At 38.1% G+C, this 19,636-nt stretch overlaps 1 protein-coding gene across 1 annotated transcript in view; it reads left to right on the top strand.

Annotated features, from left to right (window-relative positions):
- NID1 (nidogen 1) overlaps nt 1-18,622 on the top strand; it is a 55,192-nt gene extending 36,570 nt beyond the window's left edge. Inside the window, exons 13-20 of the mRNA XM_027657347.1 lie at nt 4,361-4,585; nt 5,196-5,368; nt 6,568-6,694; nt 10,325-10,496; nt 12,373-12,530; nt 13,848-13,971; nt 15,151-15,263; nt 16,786-18,622. Coding sequence (XP_027513148.1) covers nt 4,361-4,585; nt 5,196-5,368; nt 6,568-6,694; nt 10,325-10,496; nt 12,373-12,530; nt 13,848-13,971; nt 15,151-15,263; nt 16,786-16,907 — 1,214 coding nt within the window. The 3' untranslated portion in view covers nt 16,908-18,622. The remainder of the gene's footprint in view (nt 1-4,360; nt 4,586-5,195; nt 5,369-6,567; nt 6,695-10,324; nt 10,497-12,372; nt 12,531-13,847; nt 13,972-15,150; nt 15,264-16,785) is intronic.
- Nucleotides 18,623-19,636: the final 1,014 nt, after the last annotated feature.

Genomic DNA, 19,636 nt, shown 5'->3' with positions numbered 1-19,636 from the left:
AAATTCCAGTTTGCCATTGGTAATTTACGAATCAACTGGGAAAAAAAATGTTTAAAACATTGAAAACAAATTTATTTTTCTGAGGAAGGATATACGTTTAGCATAATTTCAAGCTGCACCATTCTGCGTATCTACTCTGATTTGTGTGTGCTGTGGTCCATGGGACAAAAATTCTTTATCACACCTTTGATCTCTGCTCTACAGCTTCTATCTTAGGAGCTTTTTTCTGTACAGTCATTCAGTTTTTCACTGTTCTCTTGAACTGTGATTGCCAAAACTGGACCTGGTATTCCTTGAATCATCTCCCCAGCCTCGTATTCTTTTCTATACCTGTGTGCTGTTTCCTGTGTATATGTTGAATTCTTATTTATACCCTTTCACAGTCTCTATAGCACTGAGCTGTGACCTGCTGATAGCTTTTTCTGATTGTAGTTTCCAAGATAACTCTATTTAAAGATATTTCAAGAAATGTATTTCAAGAAGTGTAACTTTACATTTACATCTTGTCCTTCTCATGTGTTTTGACCTGTTTCTCTTCCACAAATGATGCAACCTACGGTTGCATATTTTCCTCTGGAATTCAAACGAAAGAATTAAATTTCTTAATAGGAAATTTAAAACCAAGACTAAGGTAAAATAGGAATTTACTAAAGATGCCACTACTGCATGACATTTGTCTACTTACTCTGATTATTTTTTCAATATTTTATCATTTACCAAATTAAGGTAGCCCACAGTATGGTGCTTCATTTCAAAAATGATACCGTCCTGTGGACCTGTGTAGAATGCCATAGGGAAACACAAAGCTTTTAGGTCAGTGCATTACCTTCATCAGTCAAGCATCAATTGCACCAAAACCCAGTGGCAATTGGGTTTTACTTATTTTATAGCAAATGCTGATTGGTAATGTTTAAACACATATACGGAAAAGATACTAGAACTTGGTCCTGCTGTTAATAAAAGGCTGCTTCCACCCCTGCTTTATTGTGTCACAAAGGATTGCCAAGGTCTTGCTCTCACTGGTTGTTTCATCTCTGGCAGAATGAACTAACCTTAGTATATATAATTGTTCTCATCATTGACATGATCATTTGGCTTGGTTTTCAAATGTGGGTTTTGTAAGAATCTAAAGAACCTCTAAAAATCAGGCCTAGTGACTCCTGGATATAGAGCCTTGAAATAGGCATGACTTGTTTTGCATTTGCTGCAATCAGGTGCAGTAGTAGGTGTAACAGCACTGTTACACCAGGTAGGTGTTATTTGCTCTTATCTCTACCTGTTATATTTAATGGAAATTTTCTTCCTGCCAATCTAGAGATCAGAGAACTCTCCTCTTAATTGTTCTGTATCTTTGAAGAATCTTGACTGGATGAAATATTACAGTATGTATATTAAAGGCAGGATCACTATGAAACCACATTTAGGGTGCTGTAGTGAAGGAAATACACTGATTATTATGTTTGTGTCTAGAAGCTGGCTTACAAAGTAGCCCTTGTATTATGTAAATATGTGCCATTTCTTGTTATGTATTTTGTCTAACTTATACTGTTATGTCATCAAGGCAGGAAATGTGCTTTGTTTGCTGTGTCAGGCTCATCTTTCAAACTCTGTCATAGCTAGTCTCCTTTCAGACAGTTATTAATGCAATTTCAAATTTTCAAAATCAGAGCATCTTCTCTTAAGCACACTGAGTAAAACATAGGACTGTATGAACAGTATAACCAGACTATTTCTACCAACCCACCATCATCTGTATCCAAGATTATTGTGCCTTCATTGCAGTATAGGCTACTACACTGGACTTGGTTTCAGCTTACATTTAGATGCCTCTGAACTGTAAGCATAGTAATCCTGGTCATGACTGAGAGATAAGGAGAAAAAAATAGAGCATGGATTGCAAGTGCCTGGTTTAGACTGTTTAACTAGTTTAGTGACTTGTTTGGTGTATAAATTTTACTATCGGTCAAATTCATGTTAGCAAGTTGAAACAACCTGAATGTTGAAAGACAAGTTAAAATGATGGCATCAGCACAAATGATCATGGTAACACTGGCTTTATTTTCTTTCAGAATGGTTTTTTTAACATAGATTGCTTATTGTACTTGATATTGCTCATAAAGTTATCACTAATATAAGTGACTTTCAAGAGCACAGGAATAGTAAAATACATAGTTATTCCTAAAAGTGAGTAACGATAGGTTATTTGCAAATATTTTTATGTGAATAAAAATTAATTGTTGATGGATCTTTTTTAGAAAGAGCAAATCATATCCTCTGCCTTCTAGGAACTTAATGCTATTTTTGAAAATTAATTTGTTTAAGTCTCTTGACTTCAGTGTTGTTAATTGCCTTATCAGGCAATTTGTGAGATTGGTCTTGATCTTTGCAATATAAGTACTCTTGAAAAATTTAATCAGAAGTCTCATATAAAATCTGCAAATATAAATGTGGACTTGTCTTGAAATTTAGAACAGATACTGATATTTCAGGTTACCAGTAATACTAACATATCTTATGTATAACAGCTGTGTCCTAACTGGGAGGGTATATGTAGTCCTTTCTATAAATCATATTTGCTAATTCATTTTCATATAGACTATTGATTAGAAAAATTATAAACTCTCGGGATTTACTCTAATTTTGCAAGTTTCAGATGGGAGGAAAAAAGACCAGCTTCTGCCTTCTTTTTTATATCCTCTGAGGAGCAGGTAGTAGTATTTCTCAAAGATCACAGGAATGCAATTGAGATTTTTCTTCCTGCACTGAACAAAAGCAGGGGGGTCGGTTTACCAGTACTCTGTATTCTCCTTTATTCTCCCTGCTTTCTCTCATGAGCATTGCATATAATGAGAGTTTAGAATAAATAAAAATGGTGGCAAAACTATCTGGTGACTGAAATCAGCATTTCTTTTATCTGCATACTGCATAGCACACTGAATACATGAAAACAAAATTTGAGACAGATAATGGAGGCTTTCCTACAGGATCTGGTTTTGTAGGTTGATTCAAGACTCTCCACCACCCACATTAAAAGTGATGCCAAATATTTCAGTTGTTTAGAGTCAACCATTCTCCAGTCATTTATATTTCTTTAATTGTGTCCAGGTGCATGAAACGTGTCCAAAGTTTTGCTTGCGTAACTAGTTTAAATAATAAAAAACTACCCTTCTTTTTTGATTTTGTGTAATTTACACCACAACAGTCTGTAGATGCATGGGATTAGGTTTTTGCTCAGATAGGCTGGGCCCAATCTGAGCCACACATAACTAAGGCTGTCTACTAGGCAGTGTAAAAAGAAGGAATAAATGGAAGTGTAATGTTAAAGTCTCTTCAGCGCACAGTTTGTGCTAAGTATTTCTGTCTGTAGAAATCATTTACAGGAAAAAGATACTCCCCCGTAATTAGAGCTCTTTCTCTCCCAGCACAGAACCCTTCAGGGTCCTCAAGTGTAAGGTAAAACTAAACCAGAGGAAGGAACTATGTTATTTATAATTTTATTATGTTGTTTGGCGTCTAGAATGATATACTGATCTAGATGACTTTCCCTGTTGTATGACAGGTAATACCATGAGATGTATATTTTAGTCCAGACTATTTTGTAAAATTGAAATGTAAAGAGCCAGATCTCTGAATCTCCTGATAACCTGAAAAGTTCATCTTCCCTCTGTATCCTCTACAGTAATACATATGCATGTGTGTGCATCTCATATGTTTCTCTGCTTTACCAGGAACTGGACAATCTGTCCCTGTAATTCCTTTCTTAGATGCAGAAGTATCAAATGAGTGCTCAAACCTGACAGTTGATCTTTAATAACCTAATATACTTCATGGCAATGAGCTGCTTCCAGCATCTGCCTCATTTGTGGTTTTCTCTTGTGGCTTTGAAGGGAAACTCAACCTTTAGCAATACAAAAACAACCTATAGCCACTCTATGGTCTGGTTAATTAGTCACATTTTAAGGCTCGTGGAATAATTGCCAGTGGGTAGACATCAAGTTTGAAAGTCAAACAGAGAATGGCCTTGCTCATGTGCCTCAAGGAGAAAGACCATGGTTTCCCCCTTCTGTTCTTTCTCCACTGAAGAAAGGTGCAGGGGACCTGTTTGTTTTCTTTTAAACTAAACGGTGGAAGACAAAATAACATAGGTTTAAGGCAAATGTGTCACACTTTCATAGGGCAGACTTGAAGGCATATGCCTTCAAGGTTGATAACAGTGCCATGTTCCTATAGAGGTAAGAATGCTTGTGTGTAGGTGGTCAGCATATGTTAACTGTTAATGGAATGTAGCTGTTAGTGAAACGAACGTTTTCACTGGGGTTTGTGTTTATTTGTTTGTTTTGTTGTTGTGTTTTTTCCCCAGAAGTGGAAAAGACCAAATGCCAGCATGAACGAGAAGTAGCTCTTGGCAGTGGAGGTGCTTTCTACCCAAGGGATATGAGAGTTGGTCACTTCATTCCCCAGTGTGATGAGCATGGGAATTACCTACCCACTCAGTGCCATTCTGGCAGTGGATATTGTTGGTGTGTGGATAGGAATGGAAATGAAATTGATGGCACGAGAAGTGGGCCAGGAGTTCGTCCACCATGTAAGTGGCTGAAGCAATTGTTTTTTGTGTGTATCTCTCCACCCAAGTGCACTGTCTTCCAAATGTGAGGCTTAGTCATGCTCCTGAGGTATAGCATTTAACTATAGCAGTTCAGGCTTTTGTTGTCCCAATATACCTCATGCTGCAGCCCTTCAGTAACTCCAACACACATTTTTCCTTCAGCCAGGGCATCTGGACAGCTGTGGTGAGCTTCTGAATAAGAAGATACTTTTCTAGCTTCTTCCCTACCTAGAAACTATGAGAGGCCCATATAGTCTCTGCCCTCTGGGAGTTGTGGAAGCTGAGTTACCTCAGGAAATGAAGGATATTCCTTCCTACGTCTTCCTCACTTCAGTTGCAAAATAAGAGTTTTTTCTAGACATTCGAAGGAAAGAGCAGTTACAGAGCCGAACATGAAAAGAACTTCTCTGTCAGCCAAGGGGGAAATTTCAGAAGCTTTCTGCATCTGATTATAGTTATTAGTGTCTGCTTATAGGACTGTTTCCTTCTGAGAAGTCTGACTGTAATTTTGTCTCTGCAAATAATAAGGAGCCTTGTTGTGCTGTACAAGCTAATTTTTTCCTGATCCATTCCCTTCTCTGTTAACAAGGTCTAAGCACAGCTGCTCCTCCTGTTGTTATTGGGCCCTCTGTTCGACCAGATACAGTACCTCTGCCGCCAGGAACGCACCTGCTCTTTGCCCAAAGCGGTAAAATTGAACATGTTCTGATAGAGGGAAACAATATGAAGAAAAATGGTGCAAAAGCACTCTTGCATATTCCAGTAAGTAACCTAGTATACTAAGTCCATGTCTTTTAGAAGATTCTTGACAAAGATGAAAGTTAGTGTTTGTCTAAATAACTTGATAATTTAAGTTCAAAACTCAAATTTTACTCTTGATTAAAATTTCAGTATCGCATCAACTTGTCACTGAAAACTACTGATCTATCTAGTCAAAAAGCTTAAAGCTGAGCTATAAAAGAAATTATGTGCCTTTAAAGAACAGCTCACAATAGCTCACAAGACAAAATCTAATCTCGTGTCTCCAACAGCTCATCATATAAACTTCTCTATACTCACACTTCCATTGACTTTTTGACTCTGGTATAAAAGTTTAGGAGACCTACAATAGCAGTATGTGGAGAGGCCCTTTTTTCATTCTTACTCCCTCAAAGCTTTTTCCTAAGTCTTAATCTATTCCTCTTTTTTTGGTCAGTTCTCTGCACTTCTTGGCTGCATATATATTTTTCTTCCTTTCTTGTTGCTTCCTTCTCCATGTGCAGGCCCAGTGGGTGGCAAATCTTTTTCCCACGCTTCTTACTACTTTCTTCAGAATCTTTGTTCCTTGTAAATGAATTCCTGATGCTGAGAAGGCCTATTTTCCATCACCTGTATCACATGCCAACCCTTTTCACTTCCAGTTTCATAGCATTAATTTGTTTTCTGAGGCCTAGGATTTCTGTTTTCATTCCAGTTATATTAAAGTGAGTATTTAGTAAACAAAATACTATCTAAATTACACAGATCACTTCAGTAAATAATACCACAAACTGCTGTAATGTAAGGGTGAAATCAAGCTTTTGACCCTTGTATAAACTGCTGCTGCAGTACTGTAAAAATGAAGTAAAATACTGTCTGTAAAATGAGGTAGTTAGGCTGAAAGAGACATGATCCTGAATCCTTGTCAGCTAGTATCATTATTTACTTGATCTCGCTTAAATGAATTAATTAGAAATATTTTCAGGAATGAACTTCCAGGAGATAAGATGCAACTCTTCCTTAAAACTTTCAATTAAAATGAAGCTTTCAGTCTCTGCTAATGCTGTTGACTCTGTGTTGTCTGTGATGTGTATTTGCAAAGTGACAGTAGAGGTGTTCAGGTTGTTTTGCAACCTGCAGCATTGGACTAAAACCATAAGCTGCTGCTGGCCAAATAATTATTGTTTAGCCTAGGCTGATCTAATTTGCTTGTTGACCAACAGGACAAAGTTGTTATTGGAGTTGCTTATGACTGTGTGGACAAGATGGTTTATTGGACAGACATCAGTGGCCCTTCGATCAGCAGGGCTAGCCTGAACGGTGGGGAGCCAACCACCCTCATCAAAACAGGTAACAGCACAAAATTCTTTCTTTTGCTACTCCCTAGGAATGGTATTAGAGACTTGAATTTAGTAACGTATACTTCCTACGTGTTGCCTGAGCTGACTAAAGAGTTGTGTTTATATATTAACACAGAATGCCATCTGTGGGGGTCATTCTCTGATTTTTTTTTTTTGTTCTGGCAAGCAAGATAGTTGCTGGATAGCTGAGATTTGGTTATGTGTAGTCCTTTTCTCTCCTGATCTCTGCTAGTCAGCTGCCTGCTCTGGTGAGCATGGAGGTTGAAGAGGAGAACTCCTGCTCTGTTCCTTGGCTTGGGGATCAAAAGAGTTGAAAAGTGGTTAGAAATCATTTCAGCTGTGACTTTCCATGCCTACCACTCAAGTTGTAAAATGCAAGTGAATAAAACCACCTCATTAGGTTTTTGCCCTTGGAGTTCCTCAAGGATTTGAGAATTGGACTAGAGGGTATTGTGGACTTAGTGCCTTTACAGTTTGTATCTTATTCTTACACTTTTTTCTTGAAGAATCTGCTCTCACTGCAGTCCATGTTCATTTTCATTAGAAGGGTTAAGTGTAAGCCCATGCAGCTTAGATATTAAAACCTTTTTTGAGTGGAAAGGGTTAAGGGAAAGAACAGGTTTGGAGAACAAAATGAATGGGGGGGGGGGGGGGGGGGGCGTCATTAAAAAAAAAACCAGCAAAAATAGCTGGAGGCATTTTGAATACTAGTGTCCTTAGGATCCTAGAACACCTGTGAAGTCAAGATACTGGAGGAGGTCACCCTTACTTTGAATCCTCTGCAGCCATTGTTACAAAAAATTAGGAAACTATTTTAGAAAAATTATCAGCCGGTTTTAAAATTCTACAATAAATTTGCTTCAGTTTTCTTTGGATGTGTAGAGAATTGCTGCCTGGAGTTTGTGCTTTGGAATAGCCAGTTTGTGAAGATTCCATTCAAGCTCTTAGGGACAGCAGAGAGATAGGGGTGGCTTGGATCCTACCATTGTCCTAGGAAGGGAAAAGGGAGAGCTTAAGGCCATCCATAACCATTACAGTAGTTATGGAACTTTGTAGTTCTGTACAACTTTATGGCTGAGGTATTTGTAAGACCTCTTTTGCCTCCCTACATATTTAATCTGAAAGGGACTAATGTGTAGTAAGAGCATGTCCTTGTGCAATTTACAAATTCTTCAGGAAAGGATTTCTGATGCCCACTTCTAAAGTATTTTTTCAGAATCTGCACTTTTAAAAATGGGGGAAATTACTACTGTTAAAAATTTTATATGGATATGAATGTCTGTGTAATGAGAGTGTGTGTACACATTAAAATTCTTGCAATGTATAAAATATTGGAAGAATATTTTTGAAGACTTTCAACTAAATTAGATTGATTATTTAAGGTAATTTGAGATACTTCAATGTCACATGGAAACCTCATGGGTTTTATCTGCTACAAAAAACATTGTATGGGTAAACATCTCATGATTTCTGTCGTTGGCATAGGAAATGACTGCTGTTCCTGAAGAGATTAGGAGCGATGTTTTACTTTGCCTTCGATATGTTAGTGGGCATTTCAATAAGGGGTCAGACCAAAATAATACTGAATCCATTCAAATACTGAATATATCTCCTATGCTGGCCAAAACAAACTTCAAAATCTCATGAAATAGGAAAATGCCTCCCTCTCAGAAGACTCATGAGAATTTTTTGTTTTGGTTTGATCTTTGCCTTTTTCCTCCTGTGAGCTCCAGCTGCTTTCTTCAGTTCATGTGTATTTTTTGTGGAATGTACTACTTTTTTTGGGTTTTTTTTTAAAACTTTTGTGATCCAAGTTGCATTGCTTTGCAGAAACATATTTTATTGTGGAGCCCCATCCAGTTCTCTATCCCTGCAGCTGTATAACCTATGGAGGCTTTCTCAGTTCTGCAGCTGTGGAGGCAAGTTGAGGAGAGCTTTCCTTTGTTGTAACTGCTCAAGTCATATCAGTTGTGCATGGCTGTACAAACCTGTCCTCAGGGACAAGAGCCTGTGACTGTTAGGCCTGATGACAATATAACAGGAACATATTTGTACCTCTGGAAAGACTGGTGATACATGAAGCCTTAAATGTTCTCTTACCTCTCCTTCCATGGAGGACAGTTTTTTCTGGCTCATAATCAACCACACAGAGGAGACATTTACTTTAGACTTCTTTAAATCTCCTGACAAATAGCTGACATAAGGAAATTGAAACAAGGAAACTAGTCAGGAAGCAGGGTCTCCTAGGAATCCATGACAGCAGATCTTTTACCTGCTACTGTCTTCTGTTTCCTAAAAGACTCTGGGAGTTCCTCCACCACCATTTAGTCAGTAATATTCTGATCCCAGAGACTGGGATCCCTCCCGCCCCCCCCCCCAACATGAACTGTGAGTCAGAAGCAGTGAGATACATCTTATTTGTTCCTTTCTCTCTCTTGAGCAATTAATATAAATCTAAAATGTCATGTGTGCAGATTAAGGGTGGTAAGTGTAATCCACTTGAGTGAGAGAGCAGAGGCTGTTTAAGATATTGTGCAACTGTTATTCCTAACAAAGTCGCAGTAGCAAATTTTAGAGAGCTCTACCCGATGTTCTGGGCCAAATGCATTTTCTCCAGAAAAGTTGCTTCTGTTACATACTGTTTGTTTAATGGCTGTCAGTAAATAAACTTGAGAATTAAAAGAAGGCTAATGGGCCACATTCCATCAGTATGTGGATCAGCATCTGAAAGGTGCAGGTTTTGGGTTTTTTCAATAGCTGGCCAGTGTGAAGGGTCATTTCATCTCTTTTGGGGAGTGGCCATGTACAATTTTTCTTTTGGAACTGAAATTGGACTAAAATTTTGGTTTTTTTACTTGACTTTGGCTTCATTACATCCCACATGACCTGCCTGCTCTTTTCAATGGATGTATGAACCTTGAAAAGTAGAGAGTAGTTTCTCATCATGACTGAATTAAACTTTATATATTTCTTCTGCATCCTTTGTCCGAGTTAGAAATTACTAATGCAAAAGCAATAAGGTCATTATCTGCTATTTCCTGTTGCTTTTGGAATAACTAACTGTCCAAGAAAAACTGTGCACATACAGTACTAAAACATGTTCCAAAAAGGATTGCTCTGCAAAAACAAAGAACTGGATCTAAATTGCATCAGTTAGCTAGTGTCATTGTCTCTAGTGTTTGGAGTTTGATTATGTTTAATTATTGCATTGGCTAAACTTAGCATAAATCCAGTTTTCATGTATGTCAGTACCAAAGAAGGAGAAATATTAAGGGTTATAGATCCATTCTGTGACCTGCTAAGGAGGGTAGAATAAGATTCTGATGTTATCTACTGTTCATTTCTCTGCTATCTGCTTTTTCTATGTCTGCTTCTCAAAGAGTGCTTACATGTGTGGTGAGTTTGTTCCTCAAAGAACATGTCATTCTATGTCTTTGAAGGCTTTGTTTATTTAAACTTTGAGGTAAAATGTATGTTCCTCTTCCAAATGACACGAAATAGCTTTTTTTGGACCACAGCCAGAAAACTTATCTCAGTTAAAAGTTATGCTTATGAGGCTGATGTGTATTGGGAATAAATATAATGCTTAGGAATGTTTCTCTCTGTTCTTCTCCTGCAGACTTGGGAAGCCCTGAAGGGATAGCTGTAGATCATCTAGGTCGCAACATCTTCTGGACTGACTCTCAGCTGGATAGAATAGAAGTGGCTAGGCTGGATGGGCGCCAGCGTCGCATCCTTTTTGACACCGGCTTGGTGAACCCCAGAGCAATTGTCGTGGATCCTGTGAGAGGGTATGGATGTGCTGTCAAGAGATATGTGCAAGCTTAACTTTATTTATTTAATAATTTAACATGAGTGTGTACTCTGAGTCTGTGTTTTCCAGCTGTCTGTAGATACTAATAGATTACCTTTCCCTAAAACAACTAACAAACAGGAATGAAACAATCTACTTGTGTCCTGTGTCTGAGTGGTATACTGGAAATGAAACTTCTGAAATGGCTGCTAGACAGTACTGTGCTAGACAATTTTGTTGAGTGCATTTCAAATAGTTATTTGTACCTGGCTTTCAGTACATTGTTTGCAGGATGACAAGCACTGTCCTTACCTAAGAATCTTTTTTTGTGAGATTACTGGTCTAAAATACTAGATTAAGCAATCTTATATTTTCATTTCCATCATGACAACCCTTCTTCCTGTACAGTTCCATCTTTGAAAACTCCCATGGTATCTCTTCTATCATCAGTTTTACCTCTGTCATTGAGTTGTCTGAGAAGATTCTATTAGGCTTCTATTAGAAGAGGCAGATAACTACATGCTTTAAAAATTGAGCCTGTAGCAGTGTCAGTAGGAAAGTGTAAATGTTTCTAAGTTAAGATTCCAGCCTGCAAAGATTGATGGACTACATACTTTTATGTAGTCTTTGATCAGTTGACATTTTTTTTCTCTCTGAATATTGAAAGAAATTCAGGGAAAATTAAAACTGGTACAGAGTCCATAGTAGTAGTGCATGTCTGTTAATTATCGTCTGAACTTGCCTACTGTTGCCCTCATGCAACTCAAAATGCTCAGAAGCATAGAGGCTTTCTCAGTCTTGAATTGCTAGGAAGCTCTACTAAATGACTGCTTAATTGACATTAGTACTATACAAAAGTACTGTTCTTTTCAGGGAGAGTTTTTTGAAAGGGGCATGCTGATTCCAGATGTTTGCCAACAAGGTTAGCAGTGAGAAAAGAATGCGTATGATCCATGAAATCTGGAGTGATTCAAAATTAAATAAAAAAGTAATGGTATTGACTTCTCTAATTCCTTTAATACAAAATAGGCTTTTACATCATAGTCACGTAATAGTTGATCTGTGGATGCACATCAAGGATCATAACGAGGAGAAGCAAAGGCACTTTGGTGTGAGAGAAGTGCAGAGACACAGAGTAATCAGACTGAGGAGAGATCTGTGTTCTGTGCAGAATCTCACTGACAGAGTAGGTCTCTGGGTTCAGATCAAGCAGCACAGACTTCTGTCTCATAGTGGACTGTGTGTGTGTATTAAGGAGTAAACAACAAAGATTCTTGCATTGAGGGACCACGTAATTTCTCAGCCACAGAATGTACAACCAAGGGGAAAAAACACCACTCAAAAGTGACCAATAATAAGAAAACATCAGTGAGTTAATGGCCCTCTCTGAGAACCTTCCCTGAGGATAAACCACTCTGATTCCATTGTATATTGCTTAGTTGGTGCACTGAAAAGGAAATTGTAGTTTCAAATGAATCCCAAATGTATGCCAAATACTCTTACTTCAGCCTGAGCAGACATGATGGACAGTGAGATGAAGAACTCAAAATGTAGATGTACATCTTGAATGGTCCCTAGAACCATTGAAATAGAGGTCTTTTTGGCTGGCATCTTGCACAAAAGCTAAACAATGTAGAGAAAACATTTCTTCTCATGTGTGTGCTTGTTCCTTTTGTTTTTAATGAAAGTATATTTCCTACATCTTTACTATACTTTTGTGACTTCTATATTGAAGTGCGATGTGGTTCTTCTTATCTATTTAAATTATTTGGGGGAGTTGTGTGTTACTTTTGTGTCCTTAGCATTTTCCTTAATTACAACAGTCTTTTGAGATCAGTCACTGTCTTGACTCTTGCCTTTTTATTCCTCTTCAGAAACTTGTATTGGACTGACTGGAACAGAGAAGCTCCTAAAATTGAAACCTCATACATGGATGGCACAAACAGAAGAATTCTTGTTAAAGATGATCTTGGGTTACCAAATGGACTGACATTTGATCCTTATTCCTCAATGCTGTGCTGGGTAGATGCAGGTAAAGAGGTGCTGAAATGTTTCTTCATATTAGTAGTAGAACAAATAGGTCCAATCCTGAAATTATGTACTCTTCGAGCCACATGTCAAACCTCATGCCTTTCACTTTGGCTTTAATGATCTCTTGATTTATTCCAGGTAGCTGTGGAATTCACATGAGTCTCTGTGCAAGTTGAAAGATTTAATTTCTGATCACAAAACTCTCTAGGAATTCAACAGATGTTGTCTGTGTGTCTTATATGTGACCATCTCTTTAGGTAATGCTTAGGCCTTTGTAGAAGAAGTTAGTTTAAGAACAGGGGAAAAAACACAGGTTTATCTGATCTGGCTTACAGAATGTCATCCTGACACTATTGTTCTAAGATGTGTAACCTGAGGCCAAGTCTGGCTTATATTTGACTGAAGCAAGGCCTGAAAAAACAATGCACCCTAAAGATCAAGAGATGAATGTTCTGCCACCAACCCACTGCTTGTTTTGTGCCAGTGTCTTACTGGTAAAAAAAAAGTATTTGGGGTTTTTTTGGCATCTTGTTGTCTTTCTCCCTGTAGACTCTGGCAGAGATGTCTTCCTGTGGAGGTACTTCTATGCTTCAAGTCACCTTTTAAGCTTTGAATAAACTAAAATGATTGAACTCTGTTTTTCACCATAAAACACTTTGTCTAACCTTCAAATATATCTTCTTCTGCTATCTCTAATTCCTTTCTCTCTCTGCCTTTCTTGTTCTCACATTTGTCTCTTTTCTCTTTTTGTCTAATTTTGAAATCCACTGTTTAGGAGAAACCTACAGGTGTTCCTAGCCTGTAGTAGTTTTGCAGGTAGACCTTTTTTGCACCCTACTTGCATCTACAAGTTAGATGGTCTTCCTGCAGTCACACCCTCATGGCTCAACCCAGCAAGCATTGTAGGAACATGTTCACCAAATGAGCTTTGCAAAAATGCCTTGCAGAGGAGGTGGAACTAGTTAATGGCTGAAGTATCCCTCCGGAATAGGGGAAGCCTTCTGTCAGCTTCCACACCAATTTGAGGGATGCTGGTCTTTGTAGCAGGAATCTCAGCTTGTGAACAATGGCTTCATGGGACATCTGTGTTACTGTAACTTAGATGATGTACTGATTAGCATTAACACCAAAGTAATTTCATTCAATTTTTGGCATGCGCATAGATGTGACACGGAGGAAGGCTTTGACTAAACAGCACACTGAAAGACCTCCAGGACTTTTTACTCTGTTCCTGCTTGCATGCTTGTGCTTGTCCTTCATCCCTCATGAAAACTCTCTTACTCTGGTTCAAAGGCTTAATTGTTTCATGACGTTCCAGGTACCAAGAGGCTGGAGTGCATGAACCCTAACCAGCTTGGTCGACGGAAGATTGTTGAAGGTATTCAGTACCCTTTCAGTGTTACAAGCTATGGGAAGAATTTATACTATACAGACTGGAGAAGGTACGTTATCTGTTAAAGAAATTATGGAGTGCTTTAATCTTTTCTTCTCCCTGGTAGAAACTGAAGTACGTACTGCATTTCTCATGTCTGACCTCTCACATATTCCTGTTTTGTTGCTTTCCTGACGATAACTGATGCAGGGTGGAGTGGATCTGTAGAGCTGACCTATTGATGCTGCCAGTTAACTGCGTTTTCATTTTCAGCAGAGTGATTTGTCCTATAAGAAAATGCTTTTAACACTGTACATTTTTGGAAAAGGAGTGGGCACTAATTTGTTTCCCTTATGGTGGTACTTGCTGCATTGTAAAGGCCAGAAAATCATTACTCTTGGCTTTCTATGCCCTGTATTATATGAATGTTCAACAAGAAATAAGAGAAAAAAAAGGGATTACTGTCTTGATGACGATTTCTTTGTGTCATTTCAGAGCATTTTAGAGTAAATGCTCTAAAAATGCTACCATATGATCAAGACTTTGGAGTTCACTCTAAAATTTCCAGAAAATAAATCCAGTCCCTGCATTTTAAAATATTTTTTTTCCTTGGTGTAAATGGTTGTATGGCTCTATTTGCTATTAATAGCTATTAAGTTAGATTTGCAAGTTAGAACCTAACAGCTGGCAAGTGCTATTCTAGAATAGGCTAGTATAATTGGGAAAGTGTGATACAGGTTTGTCAGTTGACTGCCCTTTTATATTTAGGAAGAAAAGGTGCTTGTGACCAACTGTATTCCTTCTGGAGATCAGGCTCCACCCAAAATATAACATTGTCGTAATCATTATGCATAATAGCTGCAACAACAGCTATACCACAGAACATGTTGGAAGGGCAGAATATGAAGAATGTGTCAAAACTACTAACAAACATCCCTCCTGTAGGGCAACATTGTCCTCTATTGAAAGTACCTTCAAAATTAGTAAGGAGTCTCCCTGCTAAATTTCTTAGCTGCCTAGAATGAAAGTCATAACATACTTGATTTATCCAGGAAAAATGATGTCTTGGAGGATTTTACTTCCAGAACCTCTTCCTAATTGTTAAAAAGAGGCAACTTCAGACTTGGTTTTGGTTGGGTTTTTTACTTGTTTACTAGGGTTTTGCTTTTTGATTTTTGTTGTGTTGTTTTGTTTATTCCTGTACTTCCACTTCATCTCTCTTCTGTATATTCTCTTCTGCATATGGCAGGGATGCTGTTGTTGCAGTGGATCGCATGATTTCATTAGAAAATGATAACTTCCAGCCTCACAAGCGCTCCCGTCTCTATGGAATCACCACAGCCTTTGCTCAGTGCCCAGGAGGTAATCCATATGATTCTCGAGTTTTTACAGCTGCATAACACCTTAGTGTATAAATGACCTTAGCAGTAGCTCCCATTTATAAGCTGCCAACTGATTTAGGTAGTGAAGAACTGGTTGCTGGTTAAATTTCTGTTTACTAAGAAATTCAAAGCCCCCTCCATTTTTTTACATAAAAGTAGCTTTTGCAATTGCCACATGAAAGCAGAATTGGGAGGGGAGAAGAGGCCTGTTCTGTCCTTTTTGAAAGGACAAGTCTATGATCAAGATGATAGGTATAGCAGTTTTTGACAGTTCAAATGCTCGTCACCTAAACTGAATGCTATATTCATGGCTGGGGTGTTACTTACTTATTTTTAAGTTTAAACTACGGAAATATTATGGTCTTTCAGATCTCCTTAATGAGATCGAGTGTTTTTCAAAATGGAATGTTCAGAAAACAGCAGGTGGTGGGGTGGCTGGGCTGAGCTGACCTTTCTGCTCTGTTGAATGTTAAGTTTTTCAAAAATCCTATTGAAAAGAGGAAGAGAGGAAGTTGCTACCCTTGAAATATAATTTGGTTTTTGAGAAGTAGCATCACTTTGCAGTAATGTTGTTATTAGCAAATCACAGTTAGGAGAAGAGTTCACCCTTTTTTATTACAACATGTCTGGAATTATAGGAGCGGTAATATTTTTGCTTTAAGCCTAAAAAACCCTCCCAAGATAGTTTCTCTTCAAATTATTCAATTATTCAATATATGGACTAAGTGAAATTGATTTTTTTTTTTTACTGAAGTCTTGGCTCAGAGCCTAAAAATGCATAAATGTCATAATTAAGAAATCAGTTACATTGCTATTACTAGTTAATACATAGTTCCATTTTGGTAGATGATGTAAAACTAAACAACATTGTGTACTCTGAGTATGTGCTTATAGCTATAATATTCAGTACCTTAATGTCATTTCTTTCTCATCATATATCTGTTTCAAGTGTTTTCCTGGGTTGGATGCCTCTCCTCACAGACCACTGCTTCTGGCACTGCCTTCTCTTTCATTTTATGCTTTAATGTTAACACCTCCTCACCCACCCAATTTTGTTTTGTTTTGTTTTGTTTTCATGGATCATTCCTCGATGTTTTAGTGGTAGGTGATATCCAAGAATGATGTTCTGTAGCATTTTGGACTTTACCCCCACGTATTACATTCTCTCTCCTTCCTCACCCACTGTCTCTTCATTCTAATGTCTGTGACCATGTGGCCAATTTATGACATGTACTTCAAGAACAGCCCAGTTGATTCATGTTGCCTCTCCCACTCTGTCCTGATATCTTGATCTTTCTTTGATGTGAATATCAAGGTGACACAAAGGATATGGTGACTGTCATCTGCCCAAAGCATAGTTTTGTTTCACTCTTAATCTCATTATGGCTTTTTTTCTTCAGTGTAGCCATAAAATCTGCTTGTCTCTTATAGATATCTGTTTTAGATTTTATTGTGGGTTTGCATTTGTTTTTCTTTAACATCTTACATCTCTTTTTTTCCAGGGCATAACTACTGCACAGTGAATAATGGTGGTTGTACTCACCTCTGCTTGGCTACCCCAGGAGGCCGTACTTGCCGCTGCCCTGACAACACAGTTGGAGTGGATTGTATAGAAAGACACTGAACATTAAAATAAGCTTTAGAGCAGCAGACACCTTTTCGAAATGTGCTGTAAACAATTCACTCCTATCAACACAATCAAGCCCTAAAGATAAGTGCTCCATGCTGTTGACAGCAAGCCACAATGTGCATGTGCAGTCACACGTACACACAGGCAGTGGATGTCTTGTAGCAGTTAAGCAAGACAAAGCTGCCCAGGTTGGGTCCAACTTTACCTTATTCCTTTTAATATTATCCCCTTGCTTTTAAAGGTAAATGTGGAGGCATTAGTTGCATCTGTGCTGATCTAGGAGGATGTGTCTCCTGGCAAAATTAAAGTAACAAATACCAAACAGAGTGAAGAGGGTGGCACTACCCAAATCCTGAGACTGGGTTGTACCTTGGAGTATGCAGAAGTTATCTGCACAGTGGCAGGCTAAGCCCTTCATAAGGCCCATGTGACTGGGCCTTATCTCGAGCTGAGAAGCAACCAGGGGATCCCAAAGATGGGTAGATGTGAGTGGAAAACCCAGTAATATCACAGATTTAATGCCTAACTGCATTCCTTCTCACTAGTAGTCCTTTCACTTTCAAAAGTTGAATCTCAACTTTTGACTCTTGCATTACAGCAGTACTTTGTCCGTGTGTTGTAAGGATAATAATTCTCGCCCTGGCTCATGGGATCCTTTGCTACAGCACATGATTCTTAATAGATAATCAACACTGCTTAGTGGATGTATTTGAAGTTTTTGAGTCTTAAGAGATACACTTTTCTTCCATCTGAGGTGGATCCCTAAAAAGTTCCCTAAAATCCACTAAGCAAAATATAGTGTTTTAAACAACTGCTGATAGTTCATCAAAGAATGGATGTTGATTCATTTGGTTTTAAAGAGATACACAACCACATTTGTTTCCTGAGAGGTTGTAAAATAATATTTCTATGTTTGATTCTATGAGCCTGAAAGTGGTCTCTGAATTCTATCCTAGCGATCTTTTTTTTTAGCAAACCATGCCATGCTTTTTGTAAACAATGAGATACCATGGCAGTCAAAAATCTGATTTTCAGCAAGCTCACCTGTATTTTGGTGCTTAAAAGAATAAAAGATAGTGATACGCCCCAATGTTCAGTAACAGCAAAAAAATGCACTGAAAATCAAAACAAAGTTGATATTTTCATCATCACCAGTAAGTTTAGAGAGGGGAAAATCAGAATGCATATTCTCATGTCAAATTAACAGTACAAATCTGGGAGTGAAGTTTGTCTTATACACTGTGTGTTGGGAAGGAAGCTTGCCTGCAAGACAACCTGCAGCAGAGCAAAACAGGGCTTGTGAGGCTTCTGCCAGAGCACATTTCACTGACATGATCAGAGCAGTAAGCTAGCATCCCCGTTTCCTCACTCCCTCTTCAGACATAACAGTAACAGTTTTAAACAGAACCAATCCTGAATCTTAAATGTGTGACATCTTCTTCTTAATTGTGTATTTATCATAAAATAACATATAAACATTTTAAAAGTCTTTTTGTATAACTTTTTATAACTTTTAATTCATTCTATTCATACACTTAATCAGGTATATCTTACTGTAAATATCGAAAAATTGTTGAAATGAAGGTGCTTGATAACTCTTTCTCCAGAATTATTCACATATCTGGTGAAATATTAAAGTTTACACTCTGTACAGGTATCTACAGTACAGTCAATAAAAATGGTTGTTTTTTATTTTCTATAAAAAAGAACTTCATGCCTGCAGATGGAAGTGATATGTGGCGTCTCAAATCTCTTTTCCTGTTGAGTTCTGGGTTTTAGCTAACTCTCACATCTAGTGATGATACTTCTCTTCAAAGATGCAATATTGCAGTGGAAAAAACTGCTTTTGGGGCTTTTGTCTTTTGGTAACTGTAGGATACTTCAAAACAAATACGTGAGAGTGCTTAAAAAACATACAGCTTTCTCTGTGTTGATGCAGACTTTTAGCTGGATGTAAACTCCTGTTTACCTTTGTCAAGTAAGCATAAATCGGTTCATACTTCAGATTTCTATCTAAGTGGAAATATAGGACAAGGGCAAGACTGAATGGGGGCAGAATTCATCTGTATGCTCAAAGATGTCCTGGTACCAAGTTTCTGGGTGCTTTGCTGTCTGATGCCACAGCACGAAGGTGGGCTGTGGCTGCAGGGCAAGTTAAGAGCTAAGTGAAGTGTGGCCAGCTGGAGGTGGTGATGCTGAGACTTAAACTCCTCAGCTTTTATGGCTACCACATTTCCTTTCCTCGGGGAGGATGAGGTGTGGGCCTTTGTTCATTCTTAACTGTATGCTTTGATTATTTTTATAATTTTTTTTTTTAAATTTTGATCAACACAATATTCCTCTGATTATGATGATTACTAATTCACTAAATCCTAGTCAGCTAATTCTGTGCGAATCAATGAACAATGGCAAAGATGTCAAGGAAAATACACCTCAGCAGAAATTCTAGTGTTAACGTGTGAGCTCCAGTGTAATCTGTAGCCCGAAAGGAAATGGTATTACTGTGGACTGAGTTTTAAGACTGAGTAACTCTCTGCTAACTCTGGTATTGCATCTGGCAGTAGGTAGCACTAGATTATGGGGAGCTTCAGCAGACTTGTGTCAGTGGTGTAGATGTGGCGGTTTGTACAACTTCAAAGCAACCTTCAGCATTCCAGTCCCTAAAAAAGGAACTTTTAAAAAAAGCTCAAGCATCATATTTTTTTCCTCAGTTAATGCTTGTT

This window comes from Corapipo altera, unplaced genomic scaffold, assembly GCF_003945725.1.
Source record: "Corapipo altera isolate COAL_440 unplaced genomic scaffold, ASM394572v1 2c, whole genome shotgun sequence".
Lineage (NCBI taxonomy): Eukaryota > Metazoa > Chordata > Aves > Passeriformes > Pipridae > Corapipo > Corapipo altera.
This window is presented reverse-complemented; position numbering and strand designations above follow the sequence as displayed.